Source organism: Rhinoderma darwinii, chromosome 13, assembly GCF_050947455.1.
Source record: "Rhinoderma darwinii isolate aRhiDar2 chromosome 13, aRhiDar2.hap1, whole genome shotgun sequence".
Classification (NCBI taxonomy): Eukaryota; Metazoa; Chordata; class Amphibia; order Anura; family Rhinodermatidae; genus Rhinoderma; species Rhinoderma darwinii.
In genome coordinates, this window is record NC_134699.1 from 24049240 (window position 1) to 24068779 (window position 19540).

General features: G+C 42.2%; 1 protein-coding gene across 9 annotated transcripts in view; it reads left to right on the forward strand.

Moving 5' to 3' along the window:
- The window catches only part of SRCIN1 (SRC kinase signaling inhibitor 1), a 330976-nt gene that overhangs the window by 281247 nt on the left and 30189 nt on the right, over window positions 1–19540 (forward strand). For 7 of the 9 annotated variants that reach the window (XM_075846590.1, XM_075846591.1, XM_075846589.1 and 4 more), the window contains 9 exons: window positions 4912–5107; window positions 5263–5461; window positions 7164–7326; window positions 10749–11581; window positions 13310–13399; window positions 14903–14937; window positions 16572–16747; window positions 17738–17913; window positions 18069–18199. In XM_075846590.1, coding sequence (XP_075702705.1) covers window positions 4912–5107; window positions 5263–5461; window positions 7164–7326; window positions 10749–11581; window positions 13310–13399; window positions 14903–14937; window positions 16572–16747; window positions 17738–17913; window positions 18069–18199 — 1999 coding nt within the window. The remainder of the gene's footprint in view (window positions 1–4911; window positions 5108–5262; window positions 5462–7163; window positions 7327–10748; window positions 11582–13309; window positions 13400–14902; window positions 14938–16571; window positions 16748–17737; window positions 17914–18068; window positions 18200–19540) is intronic. The other 2 variants (XM_075846595.1, XM_075846596.1) reach the window with 1 other exon arrangement.

Below are 19540 nucleotides of genomic sequence, written 5' to 3' on the forward strand. Positions count from 1 at the left end.
AGTATAATCTGATTGGTTGCTATGGGCAACAAGTCAATTTTTCCTTTGCACCTGGTTTTATGAATCTCACCCAACTCAGCTGCTTTTCTCTTATGAGGCACCAGGGACTTTGGGCCTTTCAGGAGTTGAGGCCTTGTTGCTACTGTTACCTTTGACCTCCCTACTGCTACGCCACTGCTTGGGTCTAGGTTTTTCATCCCACGGACAGCAATCATGGTCTCTAATGAAGAAATTAATAAGTGGGTTATATTACTTTTCAACTGCTTGACATTAAAAGGGTTGTCCTGTTTCAACAAATTATTTTTTTGGGACAATGGAAAGTTATATAATTTTCTAATATACTTTGTGTATTAATTCCTCATGGTTTTCAAGATCTCTGCTTGCTGCTATTCAGTAGGAACATTCATTGTTTCCAGTGGATACAGTTCTGTCCATGGTCATGTGATGGACACACAGGTGCTGGGAGCATTAGAAGACTTCGCTCTGATACACATACTGTAAGGCCTCCCATACACGAGCGTGTTCGGTCCACGATATACGGTCCGGAACTCAGCCGCATTTCCCGGACTGAACACACTGCAGGGAGCCGGGTTCCTAGTCTCATAGTTATCTATGACACTAGGGGTCACTGCCTGACTGCGGAAATACTGTCCCGTACGGAAAATGTGATTACAATATGGGACAGTATTCCCGCGGGGGGGCAGTGACACCTAGCGTCATACTCCCTGCAGTGTGTTCGGTCCGGGAAATGCGGCCGACGTACGAAGCGTATGTCACGGACCAAACACGCTCATATGTGGGAGGCCTAACTGTAACGTGCAACTGGACAGAATTTTATCCGCTGGAAGTAAACTGAATGACAACAAGCAGAGATCTTGAAAAGCGTGCAGAATCTATACAGAAAGTATATTGGAAAATTGTATCACTTTTCATTATTCAAGAAATAACATTAATTTTCTGAAACCGAACGACCCCTTTAACCCCTGGAGTATCGGAGTGTGACTTTTTTGTGACTGCATAGATATTGCATATTGCACGCATTTTACAACTCTTTACATTTCTTCCGGTTTATAATTGAGGATTTCTTATAAAGTTTTTGTACATAACATAATACTACCCTTCCCGTAGGGGTTAAATAGTATGTCACTTGTCCTCTTTTGTTTCCTCTGATGACATCATCGTAAAAGCGCTGACAAAGTCATCTGCTCTGTTATAAAGCCGTTACCAGTGCTCTGATTAATGTCCCATAAGGGGTCAGGGATAATCAGGCCCAAATAGCTTCATCTGTCAGACAGAGCTCGGCTTGTCAGTAAGTACCCTTTACCCGCCTGCAAGAAATGTGCTCTCTGAACTTTACAGAGATGAGCATAAAGGGCACGTGCCAAGGAAGAGAATCCGAGTACCGCTACTGTCACGCGCTGATCTGGAGTTATGGCGCATACCTTACAACACAAGGAGTCCTTGAATTATCGCATCTTTCCAGATATTTGACGGAAATGGTGAATTGTTCCAAACCTGTCATTCCTTATCAAAACGTTGTCTGTATGTATATTTTGTACGGTTATCAAGGAATCATGGGTGACAAGCAGGGGGTGTACAAGTGAAGAACAGCAGCTTTCTGGAGGACTATATCCTATTTCATAGCTTACAGGTATATTACACCTCCACAAACCGATGTGGGGCCTGCAGTGACTATAGTGTGCAAACGTACTATCTTGTCACTGTCCCCTTAGTGGCGGAGGACGATCTGCCAGCTCTACTCACATGCCTGTTTTAGTAAATACTGGCATTCCCCATAATATAACCGTTCTGGAATATTTTTTCTATATTGTGCTGTTCCTCTGTTATTCCTCCTGGATATGCATGAATGAATTAATAACTGGGTGCTAACCTTTTGTCAATGGAGCATGTCCCTATACACACACTGACACTGTCCGATCAAACAATGTCAGACTCTATAGGCACCCCCGATTGACAAGGGAGATCGTAACGCACAGTTGTCAATTTATTTATGTTTCCCGGAAGAATAACGAAGTGTTTACTAAAACATACATATCCGAAGAGGCAGGGTTTTAACACATTGATGGCAAGGTCTTATGAGTGGCCCCCCACATGGTAATAATGCCACACGCAGTTAAAGCGCCCATCTTTGTGCAATACTCAATAATATGACCCTCTTTTAGACTCCATGCTGTAATACAGTAGTTATGCTCTTAGTGCTGCCCTGTGCAGTCACATGGCCCCACATAGTAATAATACCCTCCACAGAGGTAATGAACCTCTTTTTGTCCCCCCCATTGTAATAAAATCCCATTATTATACCCCTTAATTCTGCACGATATGGGGCTCCGCTGTTGCGGTGCTCTGCTGGTGGGACCCGACATTTATTTTCCGTCTCCGTGGATGCTACTGCTCGCCATCTCTCTTCCTTCAGTGCAACCACTCTCTGCTCCTCTCAGGACTCTCTTTCTTCCTTGCCTCTTCACCCCGTCGCTTTGTCTTTTTTCCTCCCGCCAAATATGTCCCCTCCTCCTGCTTTTTACCCGCGTACCTTTTGTCTCTCTAACAATCATTAGTATTTCTGAGCAATAAAATTCGTTAGATCATGCATTTACATGCAAACTAACAGACAGAAGAAGGTTGCTATAAGGTGTCAGTGGGCCCATTACCTATTGGGCTCCTGTGCAGCTGCACAGGTTGTACTAATGGTCTGTCCTCCCCTGTTCCTACATCACTTTCCGCTAGCCCCCGACTCTTCTTCATGGGAAAGGAGATCAGGATTGGTTGCTGCCATCTGCCAGTTCCCGCGTGCTTCCCAACGCTGCCCACAGTGCGCGAGCGGGGGGTAAGTATTGCTCCTCTGCTCCAAGTTTTCAAGTATATTCACATCAGGGGACGCAAATGCAGTTGAAAATGGCGCTGCCACCAGCGGGCCCAGAGCATGGGCATCGTCTGTTAAGGTGTCCCCGAGGAAAGGACAACATTGAACAAAGGAAAAATAAATCTGTCATGTATTATAAGCTCTGATGGAAGTGAAATTTAGAATTACTTTACAGGGATCTACCAAAATCCATTTATTTATTTTTGTATTTTATTGCCATTTATCTAAATATTATTTTCTTTACCATTGATGTTAAAAATCCAGCTGGAATTCCTCTTTGAAACAGCAGCACTATATGTTATATATGTTATATGTGCAGATCTGTGCTGTGTTATACCTATTTTTATTTTTATTTTATAACTATCACCATTGATATTATAACACAGGCAGATGAGAAAACCTGTCACAGTTTTTTTATGTCTAGTTTGGAAATGTTCATTGTATCCTCCAGCATCGCTGCTATTCTCTGAAATGTATTGAAATATTTACACTTTTCTGCAGTAGATGGCGGTTTAACATGTTCTTCTCAAGATGGGAACCTTGGGGCTTGTATGTACAGTGACAAACACAACCTAATGGCATTTGCTGTAACAAAACGTAGCGTCGTGTCTTACAAAAGGAGACGACTTTGTGACTTAATAAATCTGACACCGGATCACAATCCTTATAGCAGCGGGTATTCTAGGTTTTATTGGTCCAGCCGTTAAATTCATCATACTCTGGCATTTTTACTCCCATTACGTCTCTACAGCCATCTTGTTGCCTGTCCTTTTATTTGCTTTTTTTAACCATTCATATGTAACAAATAAGGAAATAAGTGCACAAGAAATAACACAATGAAAATATTCATTGCAGAAATGTTTGCTGCCGTAAATGTTTAGATTTCACGTGTCAATGTTGTGTACATGATCATACAAGTGCAAATGACGCATGCAACAAAAGTTCATCAAATCAACAGTAAACGGTCTGGAATTCCCATAGACATAAAATATTCCTCTAAGTTTTTTATTTACAATTGCTCCAGCCGAGATACGTAATTTGCTTTTCTTTATTTTATCATCAATTTACTTGAGCAGCTATTTTAAGGTTCTATCTGATCGTTTACACCAAAATATAAACACCACATGGTAAGTGAAAAGTTTTAGGAAAAAAAAAGCAAAGCCTTATAGAGGCTCTGTCATCAGATTTTCAAACCCCCATCTCCTATTGCAGCAGATCGGCGCTGCAATGTAGATAACAGTAACGTTTTGTTTTTTTTCAAAAACGAGCATTTTTGGCCAAGTTATGAACATTTTTAATATTTATGCAAATGAGCCTTATGTCCAAGTGGGCGTGTATTGTGTGTGTACATCTGGGCGTTTTTACTTGTTATACTAGCTGGGCGTTGTGAATGGACGTGTATGATGCTGACGAATCAGCATCATCCACTTCTCTTCGTTACCACCCAGCTTCTGGCAGTGCAGACACACAGCGTGTCCTCGCTCATCCGACGCGATGAAGTTCCTGTGGGAGGAAGTGAGTGACGTCACAGCGTGATCTCGCGAGGACACACTGTGTGTCTGTGCACTGCCAGAAGCTGGGTGGTAACGAAGAGAAGTGGATGATGCTGATTTGTCAAATTATGCGAAAGTGGGCCGTACCCACCAATTTCGGCAGGATCAGCCGACTTTCTAATGTGTATGGGGTTGTCCCAACTCGGTGGGGGAAAGAAGTTTTGGGCATGATGGATTTCAACATGCCTGACCCTTTGTTCTCGTGGGAAATAAGCCCTCTACCCATTGAACACACATGCATGCTCCGATCAATTGGGGAGTCAGCAGGAATGACTGTTGGGTGACCGCTTTCTAAAGTGTATTTGCAGCTTTAGTTTCTGGTTAAAGAAGATTGAGTGCATGGTATAACCAAATATTAGTTGTATATTTCGGAATTATGGGCATTTCCATTATTGGTGTCTTTGTTGATATCAGTGGTAACTACATAATTGATCTGCTAGGTTATCTCTAAAAACAAAATACCTCTTTGGTTTACAGACTAGGAGCTCACGTCATTCCCAAAGCTCCCAGCCCGGCCTTGCAGATCAAGCAGCCAAATTGTCATTTGCTTCGGCTGAATCGCTGGAGACCATGTCTGAAGCTGAGTTGCCACTTGGGTTTAACAGGATGAACCGATTCAGGCAAAGTCTGCCACTGTCTCGATCCACCAGCCAAACCAAACTACGCTCACCAGGTCTGTGATCAGTTTTATAGAAGTTATACAATGGAAGATACACCCATGCTTTGTTTTAACTTTTTCACTATGCTGTCCTTGAGGTTACGGTATATGCTGAAATGAAGCCTTGTATCTTTGTAGATCTAATGTAGTGAATGTCACTCTACTTTCAGGTGTCTTGTTCCTGCAGTATGGAGATGAGACCAGACGGGTGCACATTACTCATGAGATCACCAGCATGGACACATTACATGCTCTTATAGTGCACATGTTCCAGCAGAAGCTCACCATGGGAATGTTGAAATCTCATAACACGGCTATACTAATCAAAGACGAGTCCCGGAATGTCTTCTATGAATTGGAGGATGTCAGGTATGGATCAGGTGTGGCTGTAGACCAAGAAGTGACCATATGGTAAGAGGCCATCAAAGAACTGAATGATGCCACAGTACAATGACCTCTGGAAAGTAAAAGTGGGGTAAAACATAAAAACGAAGACATAAGATGTAATAAAAATAGAACCAAGATTTAGCCTTAAAGATCAGCAAAGCACATGATACACATGGGCCAATGAGAGCTGGGTATACTTTTGATAGGTTAATAAGACATACAACAACACTCCTCTAATGCTCATGAATCTTGATCCATGTGATCAGGGATGAACAGATTCATGCTCATGTACAAGGTTGAATGTTTAACTCGGTGACTGGTTTAGAAAACCCATTATCAAATATCTTGTTCCAGAATTCAGAGTTGATAGAAGAAACTTCCCCACTCAGGACGCACATTTATTAGCCAGACTGGAGAGTGGCTACAAAGAGGGTTTGGAGGACTCCGCATGTCCGTGCATTACATGGATAGTTGATTGATTTGATCGAGAACTGTGTAATGCTTCATTTCCCTTGTGGTGTTGCTACAGGGAAATTGATCACTTGCTGCCCGGTTCCCCCACAGTTTACATCTGATCTGCTGGGGCCCCAGCTGCAGGAAACCCTGTTATCAGCATATGGTCAGAAAACCCTTCGAACAAAAAGGGATTGTTAAAAGTGGAAGCCCCTTTTAATAAATGCATGTTAGGACTCAGGTATGTACAGTCGATTGGGTCTTAGAGGGGGTTTCAGAGCTTATCATAAACACAAAAAGTACCTATATGTGTCTCAATGTTAACCAGATAATGTCACCATAGTTATTTTTCATTTTCATTATGTTGCCCAGCTCTGAATAGCACTGATGTTTTAATTTTGCTACGGCTTGCTGTGGGCGGGATTGCCATGTAAAGGACTACAGTTCCCATGATTCCTCTCCCCTCACAGACATTTCCTATATTTACAGCTCCTCTTTTACAAAGTGTAAGGTAGTGCTCTAATTAGTGTCTTCTGGTGAGATTTAGCTCTGCTGCTAGACTCTGCACTATCTGATTCCCAGCATGTGAAACACAATCCCTCCAAAGAGAGGGAGGATGCAGAGAGCAGGGAAAAAAATAGGCATGTGATGTGTGACATCTCATACTTCATGAAGGGGGAGAGGGGAGATAACCACATGTTCAGTGAACAGGATATCACACAATCAGGAGATAAACACCAGAGGCACCACAGCTACAGACATTACATTAGTGAGTAATCTTTCTGCAGTTAAACCATCTGCACAAAATTGGAAAGCCCCTTTAATTTACATGAACAGAATGTGATATGTGTTATGGGGTGAGATACATATGCATAGACTTAAGTAAGTTGGCCATATACTTTAGATAGCTGTCGGCCAAACTATCAAGAGAGAATTGGGATGCTGCCACACACATTTAAAGGTCGGCCAATATCGGCGGGTTCGACAGATCTATATCTAATGTGTATGGCCAGCTTAAGCTTTCAACTGGATTGAAGATTCACATTTGGTGCATTCTCCTACTGCGAAGACTGAAGGACCGCTAGATGAATGTGTTCACTGTATTTACAGACTATAACTTTTATCTATGTAACTTACATATGTAATAACATCATATAGACTCTTCTCCTGGGTGAACATTTTGACTTTTCTCACTAACCCCTGAACTTTTTTTTGTTTTTTCTTTACTCAGAGACATTCAGGACAGAAGTATTATAAAGATCTACCGGAAGGAACCCATTTATTCCTCGTTTCCTGCTCCTCACATCACCAACGGGGACGTGAGAGTAAGCGGAAAAGACCGCTGGTCAGACTGCTGTCACCGGCTTTGGCTGGGTCTGGGCTGGGGGCTGGAAGTAGGTGGCAGCGATTGCTCCCAGCCCAGAAGCATGTGTGTCCTTGTGTGGAATGGGAGCCGTGCATGTGCATGACTGTTGTTTGTCTGTACTACCAGATTGCTTCTATGTGTCGGATGTTAAGATGTTGGTACATAAGATGATGATTGTGTGTATAATGTTATATGTTTGTATGGTACTATACTATAAGTGACTGTTTGCTTCTATATTACAGAATATATTAGGAAATTTAAAGGGGTTCCTACAACATTCATTAGGATCACATAGATAGGAAATGCTATAAAGGTCTGGCTGGCGTGGGACTGATTTCTGGAACCTTTTAAGTGTCATGCCCATGGTGCTCAGAAGACCGCTACAGCCCTGTTATTTTTGTGGTTATTGGGGGTAACAGAGGTTGGACCCACACCCATCAGACATTGTTTGATTAGCTGAATCCAGCTGATTGGTTAGACGCCACACAGTTTTCCTGTAACAAATAAAGGCCAGAGCAGGAAGTGTTGTCATGGGAGCATAGGTGTAGAGCATCTTCAGACTTCCGTCCCTCAGCTTCATGAATTCATCATCCAGCAATGTAAGCTATTGCGTATTTTCATGTTTTTGATCACTAAATACCCTTTTTTATACCTTCTGATACTCCTCCCGTAGGTGGACACAAAGATTAACCCTCGAAGCAACCACAGTAACAGTTTCCCTAAGCAGAAAATGTTGTATTGAAAAACGATACACAGAAAGGTTTCCAATCATAGTCCCGAAATCAAAACAATATAACACACCGTGTTCTGCATGGGAAGTTACTATTATGAGAGTAGCAATACCAGCCATCTGCCTAAGAAACATTTCGGCTTGTTCGATACATTTTTCGCCTGATTCCCCAGATTTCCATTGGTTCATAAAAAAACGCTATGTTACCGTAGACGTAAAGGCTCATTATGGGTCCTAACAGCTGAGTAATCTTTCATTCTTGGGAACTACACCTGTATTATATGAAATAAAATCATTTACTATGCTCCGGCTCATGTTTATTCCAGTGTGTGTCAGAAAGATCTTATGTCAGGTAAGGCTTTGCAATTTATTTGCTGCCTTTTGCTATCCAGAGTAGTTTCGGCATCCTGCATGTAGCATTGTGTATACAACAAGTAACAGAAGTCTCGCTCTGCATACATTACCAGTCACTCTCCTGAAATCTTTGTGTTAATGAGTCATATTTGGGAGCGCTCCTCGCACTCTCTCTTCCCCCGTGGCCCTGTTTCTATCTGTGGAGACTGTAGGTGTGATCCTGCATACAAATGTCTGCAGCTTCTTCACATCACAGGGATTTCCCTTCGACTTTAGAATGCACATTTCATTACTGTCAGGGATATTATGGGACAGATGGGTGGCAGGTATTATACTTCTGATTATTAATTAATATGTAGCGAGAATAGCAGTACAGCCGGCTGTCTACAGAGTGATTTATGGAAATATATTCAAATTAGGAATATACAAGTAAACAGTGTTGCATAATAATTCTCATTGGCGTTTCTTAATCTTTCGAGCCAGGCCTTTACTAAAAGCTACATTTAAAATGAGGTATTATTGCACATAGCTTTTTATAGTTTAAGATGAAGGCATTAAAGGGTCAAGGGAAGTGTACCCATGGGTGAGTTCTGTGGGCAGACTAAAAGTGGCCATACACATTAGATCAATGTCGGTGGGAATGGACATCCATCTAATGTGGTCGGGGGCTTCCCGACTCCCGCCGACGGCAGATGTCAGGGGAGAAAAGGATCGGGCAGTTGGGTTTCAACCTGATTACTTAGTTCTCAGGGGAGATAAGCCGCCGCTAGAGGTATCTGGCAGTGGTTTACTCTCCTCCCTATTCAGAATACATACACGGTCGGCTGAGCCTGGCGTGCATGTGTATAGGGGGGATCAGGAGTAATAGCTGACTGCTATATACTGTGCATGGCAAGCCTTAGAGGCCACTTCAAAGTAAATAAGATCTCCATAGGAGGTGCTGTATGTGTGTGCAGTTATAGATGTTTTTGGGTGACCTACTGAACATGCGTGTGCAGATGTACTATATACTGTGTGTGTTCATGCGCTATGCAAGATTGTGAGTGGCAGAAATCCATGCTTGCAGGTACTGTATGTGCCAATATATATATGTTTGTGTGCAACAAGTGAGCGTGTGCTTTTTTGTATATTGTAAAACAGGTACATTTAGGTACTTGTTCTGTATGCAGAAATAATGCGTATAGTTAAGTGTATTACTCTTTCAGCACCCTGGACAGTGACTGTCCCCTGACATCGCCTAGCAATGCTCCCGTAATTATGGGTGCACACACATAGCCACCCGTAATTACAGGAGCCCCATAGACTTCTATGGGCCTGCCCGTGCCGTTATTACGGCTTGAAATAGGACATGTTCTATATATAAGCATACGGGGAAGTACCCGTGGCCAATAGAAGTCTATGGGGCCGTAATTATGGGCGTTTTTACGTTGCTGCTGCTCCATGTGTAGATGCACTAATAAAGTGCATGTATGGAGGTCTGTTTATAATGGGTGGTTGGATTTACTTACATTTGACCTGAGCTAGGTATGGCATGTATGCAGGGCTGGATCAAAGTCTGCAGAGGCATATGGATAGAGGTATGGGGAGCCCCATTGCTAATATTTTTAAAGGAAAAAAAATGAAGGATAAAACTGTCTAAATGATACTACCATACAGTGCCCAAATAACCGTGACACAGTGAATAAAATTCTGGCAGTGTGTGTCTACATAATAATGCCATGCAGCGAGCATATAAAAGTGCATTCATAGTGTCATACAATGCAAAAATACTACCACAGTATAGTGCCTACATAATTTTACAGTTGACACAATGGGGTAAGTTTGCAACAATCCACCCGGGAAAAAGTTTATTGACTGCCACACTTGGATCGGCTGAGGGCTAAAATTGTAGAGGAATCCGAATAGTTGCCCTTTATCGTTGCTGTAATCTGGCCCTGCATGTGTGTGTACATACATTGCCACAAATGGATAGAAATTTGGTGATTTGTGGCTGCTCATGGATGACATTAATATTTCACGAACATGGTGACCCGTGGTGGGTGAATTCTGTGTGTCCTGTTTTACATGTCTTTATGTATTGTATACAGACCAGCATGATCCTATTCGCTTTCCTCACAATGTGCATGTCTGTCTTTAGTGTAGAATAGAAAGTATTTCATTCTCTAGTTCTTTCCTGTATAGATAGACATATGTGTGAGTTGCTTCATTCATAATATATTAATCATAAGACTGTATTAGCGAAAATAAAGGCGCATAGTTTGAGACAAATGTAATATATGGTACTGGTAGATATTCCTCCTTTAAAAATGTCTTGCCTGATATTAAAAAACATTTTTGGGCGTCCTAAAAACTTTTTTTTTTTGCAGCGTGAGATGATGTATGGGTCCAGAGACTCTTCCCCTACTAGACGCCTCAATACTATGTCTCCTGCTCCTCACTTGGCCTCGGGGTCCCCTCCACCGGTACTTCAGTCCTCCTCCCCAGCACGCTCCCGCATGTCTTACAGTGGTGGACGCCCACCTTCCTATGCTGGAAGTCCCGTGCATCATGGGGACAGAATGTCTGGTCTACCTCCAGCCCAAGGAGTGTCTCCTAGTCCTAGCGCCATCTTGGAGAGACGGGATGTGAAGCCTGATGAAGATATGTCCAACAAGAATGTGGTGCTGGTGAAGAATGAAGGACTTTATTCAGATCCTTATGGAATGGTCCATGAAGGAAGACTTAGCATTACATCCACTCAGTCCCTAGCTGGAATGGGGGACCCGTTCTCATACCCAGGTGGGTTATACAAGCGTGGATCAGTGCGTTCTCTGAGCACATATTCTGCAGCTGCTTTACAGACAGATCTAGAAGAAGGAATGTACAAACCCAATTCTCAGATATATGGAGACACATATGGTCCTGGAATGGGTTTTCGTATTCCACCATCCTCCCCACAAAAGGTGTCCGATGGAAGGATGGTGGATGTTAACCAGAGTCAAGGTCCCCATAGCCCTTATTCAGGGCCTTCCAGCCGCTCCTCCCCTGTTCGCCAGACATTTCGCAAGGACTCTTCATCTTCTGTTTTTATGGACAGTCCTGTTGGTAAGCAAAGGAATCCCAGCTCTTCCTCTGGCACCAATGAAATCTTCCCTGGACCAGGTGAACGTCCCCTGTCTGGTTTCAGCTCTCCAGTGCCCACCAAGGAGGTGGAGACGAGGTGAGCTCAATGACTTGTTATTTTTGGACTCTTTGCTATTCGCCATGTGACTATATCTATATCTGTTTGTGTGTTGGTCATCCATAATCCATGTGGCAAATCGCAAGTTACTGCACCTGTTACAATGTGATTGTTATCTGCAATCTAGTCACATCATACATAAGGGATGTCTTTTTGAATAACATGGCAGATTCTTTCATAATCCAAGAGGGAAACTTATGTGTATCCACTGCAAGATTCAACAAAATAGGCCTGTTATACACCTAGTACTATTGAAGCGGTGGTGACCGCAAGGAGATTTAAATAATGAAGGCAAATAAAAGGGGAACAAACGTTAGGAGTGCGCAGCTCATAGGATAAGTTATAAACTTTCCATATATTATGGATTGACATTGTTGTGAAGACCAAGAGGGGGTAACAGCACCAGAATGTATGAAAAATATAGGAGTGCAAGCCCAATAGGACTGGATCCATCCATCCCCAGCAATTGCAAGAAAGGAGATTCAAGCAGCTCATCCAAAAAATGCAACTTTTTTATTCACCCATGACATTGTTGTAGAGATGATTGTTCCAAAACAATTCCAACCAGGAGGCACTTGCTTCATAATCCTTTTAATACTTTTATATAATACACTATACATATATACTCCTAGCTGTAGCCTTTAAAGACATTGGGGATCTCATTTAGTTACTACTTTAATAAAATCCTTAAAAGCATAATATAAAAATATTTATGTCTTCTCTGCAATCAGCGCGCTATGCAATAAGATGAATTCTGATAATTAACATATTTCAGGGTATTCATAAATCAAGATGGCTTATTCCAAGATAGCCGTCCAATAATGAGATGTTTATTGCTGAAGTGTTCTACGGCTGCTAGCTGATTCATAACTGCATCATTTATTAATTAACCTGATTAATGGGTCTGCGCAGACGTTCCTTTATTAATATGATCTGAGCCCCTGTAGGAGTCATATGTGCAAAGATCTCATTTTGAAATACAAAAGAGAATAGGAAATCTTCAGCCACAGTAGAAAGGATGAGTTTGAATGGGTTTTCTGAGCTTATGAAAACAAAAAACAGAAAAGCCTGTATGTGTTCGAAAAGTCACAAGATGATGATGCCACCATAACGCAGAATTAGTTATTTTTTATTATGTTGCCCAGCTCTGAGCAGCGCCTTTGTTTTCATTTTACTAGGGCTTGCTGTGTTTGGGATTACCATGTAAAGGACTACAGTTCCCATGATTCCTTTCCCGTCTTACAGCTGCCTGCATGCTCCTCTATTACAAGGTGAAAGGTAGTGCTGTCTGCTGCTAGACTGCAGTATCTGCTATCCAGCATGTGGAACACCATCCCTTCAGAGACAGGGAGGGGGAAAGCAGGGAATCAGGGGAGATAAGAGGAATATGATGTGTGATGTCCCGTACTTCATGGAGGGGGAGACGGGAGATAACCAAGTGTTTAGTGTACAGGACGTCGCACATACAGGAGGTAAAAATCAGGAGCATGGTCATGTCTCTGTATGTGAGACTGGCTTACAGAGGCATTTCAGCTACAGACAGTACATTAGTAAGTGATAAATTTTACTGCAGTTAAACCATCGGTTTTTAAAGAGCGCAAAACCCCTCTGAATCAATGTTTTGGTCTTTTATTTGAAACCAATGTTCCTGGATACTGAATCAAGTATTTGTCTTATAGAGATTAATACTCTTATTTTGTTTTGCAGAGAACGAATGGAAGCAATGGAGAAACAGATTGCTAGTTTGACGGGACTGGTCCAAAGTGCGCTAATGCAGGGTTCCCACGAGAATCCCAGGTATCGGAGAGGTTAAAGACTAACTGAAAATTAACACTACTATATGGTCCATGATGTCATACACATGTGGCAGGCACTTAAGACAACTGGTGCATAGAACTGATATTGTAACCCTAGTAACCAGTCATGTTCTATTAGAGCCTATGTAGGCAACCAGTAGATTAAGAGTAGATCGCTGATCCCTTAGTGCAACAACAAGGCCTTTTCAGTCCATAGTGGACTAAAGCGGTGGTAATTGATCATGCCAAAGCCCTCTGGTGATCTGTTTTTGTTTCTGTTACAATATTGACTGGCGTTCTTCCCTCTAACATTGACTTTGTCCTTCTACAATACCCCTTCATTAGAGGATGCAAATTTTTTATTTTCTTTTACATATATCTGTATACCATAAATGCCCACCGTATTATGTATAATCTGGATGTTCTCTTCAAAAAAATAAACATCATGAGACTCTTTTGCATGGAGCCATGACTGATAGGCCACTGACTGATAGTTGCTGATTTAGCTGTATTTTCTCCATTGGAATAGTCATTTCATTGGAGGTTGATTTGCTTAATTTTTATTGTTCACGCACCCACACACCCAGATTTGTGCTCCGTTACCCTGAAATTCCACAGGAGTGCTGTGATCGCATTTCATTTAGCTGATTGGCGGGGGTGCCAGGAGTTGGACTCCCACCGATCTAATATTGATTACCTATCCTAAGGATAGGCCATCAATATAAAATGCCTGGAGAACCCCTTTAAAGTGTTACATCGATTACAATTTATTTCTAAGAAATCAGCAGCAAGAAACATTTGGAGCACTTTCCTAGAATATAACCCTCTGTTTCTTTAGTGCAGGGCATCATTTCTTTGCCCACACAATTCCAAAGTAATTTAGATGGTAAACAGTTGCATACGAATGGGGAAATAACAAAACATTGGCAACCAGGGTAATGTGAACAAGTAGAAGAGAGGAGGAAAGAAAAGATAGATACACTTTAAGGTCTTGTTCACACAGATTTGTTGCAGATTTAGCATGTATTTAAGCCAAAACCAGGAACAGAACCTAAACCGAAGAAATATATAAAATAAAGCCTCTGATCTGCTCTCCTGGATACAATTCTGGTTTTGGCTTAAAAAAAATGCATCAAAATCTGCAGAAAATCTGTGTGAACAAGACCTTAAAGTGTATCTATCTTAAAGGTTATTAGATTGATTTACGAATAAATGTGGATGTGCCAGCACCTTCCCCCGGTGATAGCAGATGATTTGACTACTGGAACCTCTGGCGATCAGCCGACTGTCAGAAGAGCTGCCACAAAAAAAGTGGGGTAGTCCTGGATGGACATCCCCTTTAACTGAGAAGACCAGTTAGCTAATTATATAAATGAGACCGGCTTAAAGTCTGATTCTATTAATGCAGTTTTAATATACAATAAGATAAAGCTGTGTAATTTGTGGATTGTTAATAGTACATTATGAATTAGATTCTGACATGCTTTCTAATATCTGTTTCCAGTGAGAAGACAGAGTCAACAAACAGTGGATCATCAAGTGAGTAATGGTTAGATCAGTATAGTAGATCACTCATGATCTAGAGTAGAACTCCATTAAAATAACATCTTATCAGACTCCACGGATTATGTCCTTAAAGCCTGTAATGCACATTTCCCACATTGTACACGCGTTTTTATTTTGCCTCAATTCTCTTTGGCTTTGCTTCAGAAATGCAGCTAGACAGTCAAGAAAACCGGAGAAGCGGCGTCAAATAAATAATATGATCTTCTAGTATGGAAAATAAAACTACAGTATTCTGATTGTTTAGTACAGGGCACTGATTTTTGCCCCATGCATACCCATTGCTGCCACTAGGGGACAGATTTGTAGACAACGCCTGTTGACTTGAGTAGTGGGCGACATACTGTGTGAGATATCAGACCTCACAAGTGAGTCATAATAGCATATTCTATGTTACTTTATTCTGTGTTTATTTTGGGAAGCACACTCATTTTATTTATGCTGTATTATATTCACTTTAATCTGCATGCAGCTGATCCGTAGGCTATCTTCGTTGCTGTCCTGGTCATTCTAGTGTCCGCTGTGTATGTATAGTAAGCATTGAAGTCACTGGGCATGACTGACCTCTATTGGTAAAAGTGGAAAATTGCAATTTGCGCCGCATTGATTACATATTAAACCAACCCTAGAGAGTTCATGACCATGTATTGAAAAAATACAAAAAATACTTTATTGATGTAACATAAAAATACACAAATAAAAACAAGTAATGCAAAGCCCTCGCAGGTAATAAATTGAGTCAGAACATAAAAAGCAGTGGATGATCCACATAAGTCAAGGTCCTACACAAATGGAATAGTAAGTAGGCGAAACAGAACGTATACAATTAATATGCACAGGATAGTAATAGGCAGTTGGTTATAAATGCGTATTGCAAATCTACGATGTAAACATGAAACTGACATGTACTGTATACATAAACCTATAGATGGAGGTAGCAAATCAGAGACCAAGACCAGACTGCCATTGCTGACCTGACACTCGTTTCACCGAGGCTTGGTCAGGGGGTGGCGTCATACACACAGACATCCCCTTAAATACCTCCTTCTTAACAACCCCAAGTGTAACATAAGTAGTATAATTACTGCATCCTATCAAGAGTGTAAGTTACCGTGGTGCATGGAAGCTAGACAAAATGTCAGCTGCCAGAACCCCACCCTCATGTGCACACCGTCCTATCACAGACTCCTAACCAAACCCATCCGCTATGGAAGCCACCAATGGCAGACGGACCCGGTGGCGGCAACGGGTATCACACCCATGTCCTCCGTGACTCAGCACAATCCGGGTTTGCAATAGGTTAAGTCACCGGGGCCATACATACTTAACACGGACCAAGCCCCAAATCCCGAAGCTGATACCGTGCGCCACAGGATTTTGCCGGTGATGTCACCCGTACACAAGTAGCGTGTGGCATCGATTACATATATAAGACAGAGGAGTGCACATACCTGTATGAGAGCTGGTATACAAAATATATTCATGGTGTACACCCATTTTACTAAGCTATGGAAATATCATTCTGCATCTACTTCTGTGGAACGTAGAGTTTTCTAATGGTCTGTTTACAAATGCATTTTTAGTAAATTTTGTTTCTCATTCTGTTTTAGCTGCTGGATATCAAAATGCGGATACCCCAATGTCCACTCCTACGCCAGGGTCCACTTCCACCCCAGCTGATCAGAGTAAGGCAATAAGTCGCCTGCACATGCAGCTTCATCTTCATGGACTGCAACATAATGCCAGCGAACTGAGGAACCAGCTGCAACAGCTGAAAAAACTGCAGGTACCTAATAATAACCAGAAAGGATCACGCTGTAACCCGGCTATACAGGACGCATTTACATTTATTGTGATGCGGCAGAACAGCTCATATTTATTATTTATGGGGAGTCCTAACCATATAGAGGGGGTTTCCTGCTCTTGACTTCCCCTCTATTAGAGCAGACCCCTAGCTATGAAAAAGCTGCTACCGCTCGGACAAACTCGGGCCAGACGTGTATTACATTCATTTGAATGCACAATGTTTCCCTGGCAGTCACTTTTCAGAAGCCGGACCTGTGAGTTCATCTGATCGGCACCTCGGCCGCCGGACCCTGTAGTAAGAATTTAAGGGGTTTTCCATGCATTTACATTGATGGCCTATCCTTATTACCTGAAAGCAACATGGACATTCAAGTGAATGGGGACTAAGCTGCAGTAGCAAACACAGTGGCATGAATGTGTGTGTCCGCAGGAGCTGGGCCATTCATTTAAAATTCCTAAAAAACTCCTTTAAAACGACCCTCCGGTCTCAGGACAAAATTATAATTGTGATAGGGTATATGGAGTTTTATTACCTGGTGCCCTCCATTTGTCCCCCTATGCTGCTGTTCCGCCGTTTTAGGGTCTCTTCTGTGTTGTCTCAAAATGGTCACAGTGCTTCTCAGACTGAGTCTAAGACACTCCCTCTGTTCACGGATTGGCCATTACTGCTCACGTGAGCAGCTCTGACCAATCCGAGAACAGTGGGAGTGTCTCAGGCTCATAATCGAAGCGCTTCAGCCATTAAGAGACCGCATAGAGGGGACACTAAAATGGCGGATCCACAGCAGAGGGGCACAACTGGAGGGCATCAGATATTATTACTCCATATACCCGATCATATTTAAAATGTTGTGACTGGACCTGAAGGTCGCTCCAGGTAAAAAATTAACCCTCACAAAGTGCAAAAGATATTTCTTATGTCATACGACATCATTTGGTACATGGCTCTTTTTATTTTGATGTACTTTAGCTGCAGAACCAGGAGACCATGCGGAGCATGCTGAAACGCACAGAGACAGAGATCAGTGTGAGAGTTACTGACACCATGCGCAAACACGAAGACCCATTGCAGCGACAAAGAGCTATGGTGGAGGAAGAGAGGCTGAAGTATCTGAACGAGGAGGAGCTGATAACCCAGCAGCTCAAGTGAGTATTCGTGTTGGAGAAAATACACATCATCCATTGGCTGTATCATGTGGAGACTGCAATAAGGACACGTTGATCTCCTGGGTAAATGGAGGCATTATTGTATGTAGGATTTATATTGATGTGATTTATTATTGATTATTTTTCTCCCTTAGTGATTTAGAGAAATCTGTGGACAAGATTAAGAAAGATCTTGCACACAACCACCGTCTGATATCAGTGCAGGAACTGGAGGAGAAGGCTGTAGTGCTGAAACAGCTCGGAGAGACCCTGACAGAGCTGAAGGGTAAGGAGTTGGGGATAAGAACCCCATACCAAAAGAACCCTATACATTTGTGTCCTGGAGGTAGTAACCGCTGATAATGGATTGCAATGATTCTTTTGCATATGTAATAAAATAGCAATGGGCTTCACCTGCCTATGTACAGTAGATGGCTGCCTGTCTGCTGACAGGTCCCAAGGGAATATTGTGTGGCTCCAAAAATTTAGACTCGATTCAATGGTAGGATATCCATAAACCTTTGTCTTACATTTGCATTCCTCTATGCTACGGACAATTAATCTCAATGTTTGTGATGATATTCCCTTTGGAGGGGCTATAATAGTTATAGCATTTTCTGACATTTCAATTACAAATAAAATCTGGTGATGACCAGTCAATGGCAGAGTTTAGTTGAGGAACGGGGGGCAGCAGAGAGACGGCAGCAAATTCCAGGCCCAAGTAATGTCAAGTTATGAGCTAGTATGAGGGTTAGCTATCCAAGAACTCCACACTTTCATACATTTATCAGGGCACCCACATGCTTCATAAGTAAGTTTAAAAAGTAGCAAGGTAGAAATGACCAAAGTAATCCATGCTGACAATGTGGGCACCTTTGGAGGCTTCCAATGTAGGAGTATAGTTTTGTTTTTTTTAGCATAGAACAAGGAGTGTCATAAGAGATCTAACAGCTACAATAGGTATAATTTGCTCTACCAATAATAAAAGACAAGTTCTGGGTTCAAGTATACGAGGGAGTCCTACTTTATGCTCAAGAAATTCCATTGCCTCAGCCCAGAAATTATTAATAATCGGACACTCCCAGAACATATGTAGGAAGGAGCCCTCAGCTCCGTGGCACCGTGGACAGACAGTAGGTACACGCCCCATTCTATATAATTTGAAAGGGGTGTAGTAAATTTGGTGGAAAAATTTTAACTGAATAAGACGGTCTCAATGGACCTGTTAGAGCAGATAGCATTTCTTTATGATCGTCTGCAGAGACCGAGGAAAGGGCCTGAGGCCAACGATCCAAGGCTCTATCGAGTTTATTATAATATACAGTCAACAACTGCCTATAAAGCGTGGATAATGGTTTACCCACGTCTCCTGCGTCACCCAATCCTCCAACGGGGATGTACATAGTCTGACATTATTTCCTGCAAATTGCGACCAGAGTGCATGTCTAAGCTGAAAACAACGGAAACTGAGATGGGTCGGGATCTGGTGTTTGGACCTAAGTTGTACAAAAGTAGCTATTTTGTCTTCTTCTACCACCACCACATCCTCCAAGGTCAATATACCCAGGGTTGCCCACTCACTAGGGTTAGGGAGGCCTCTTAACTGCGGCAGAAGCAGATTATACCA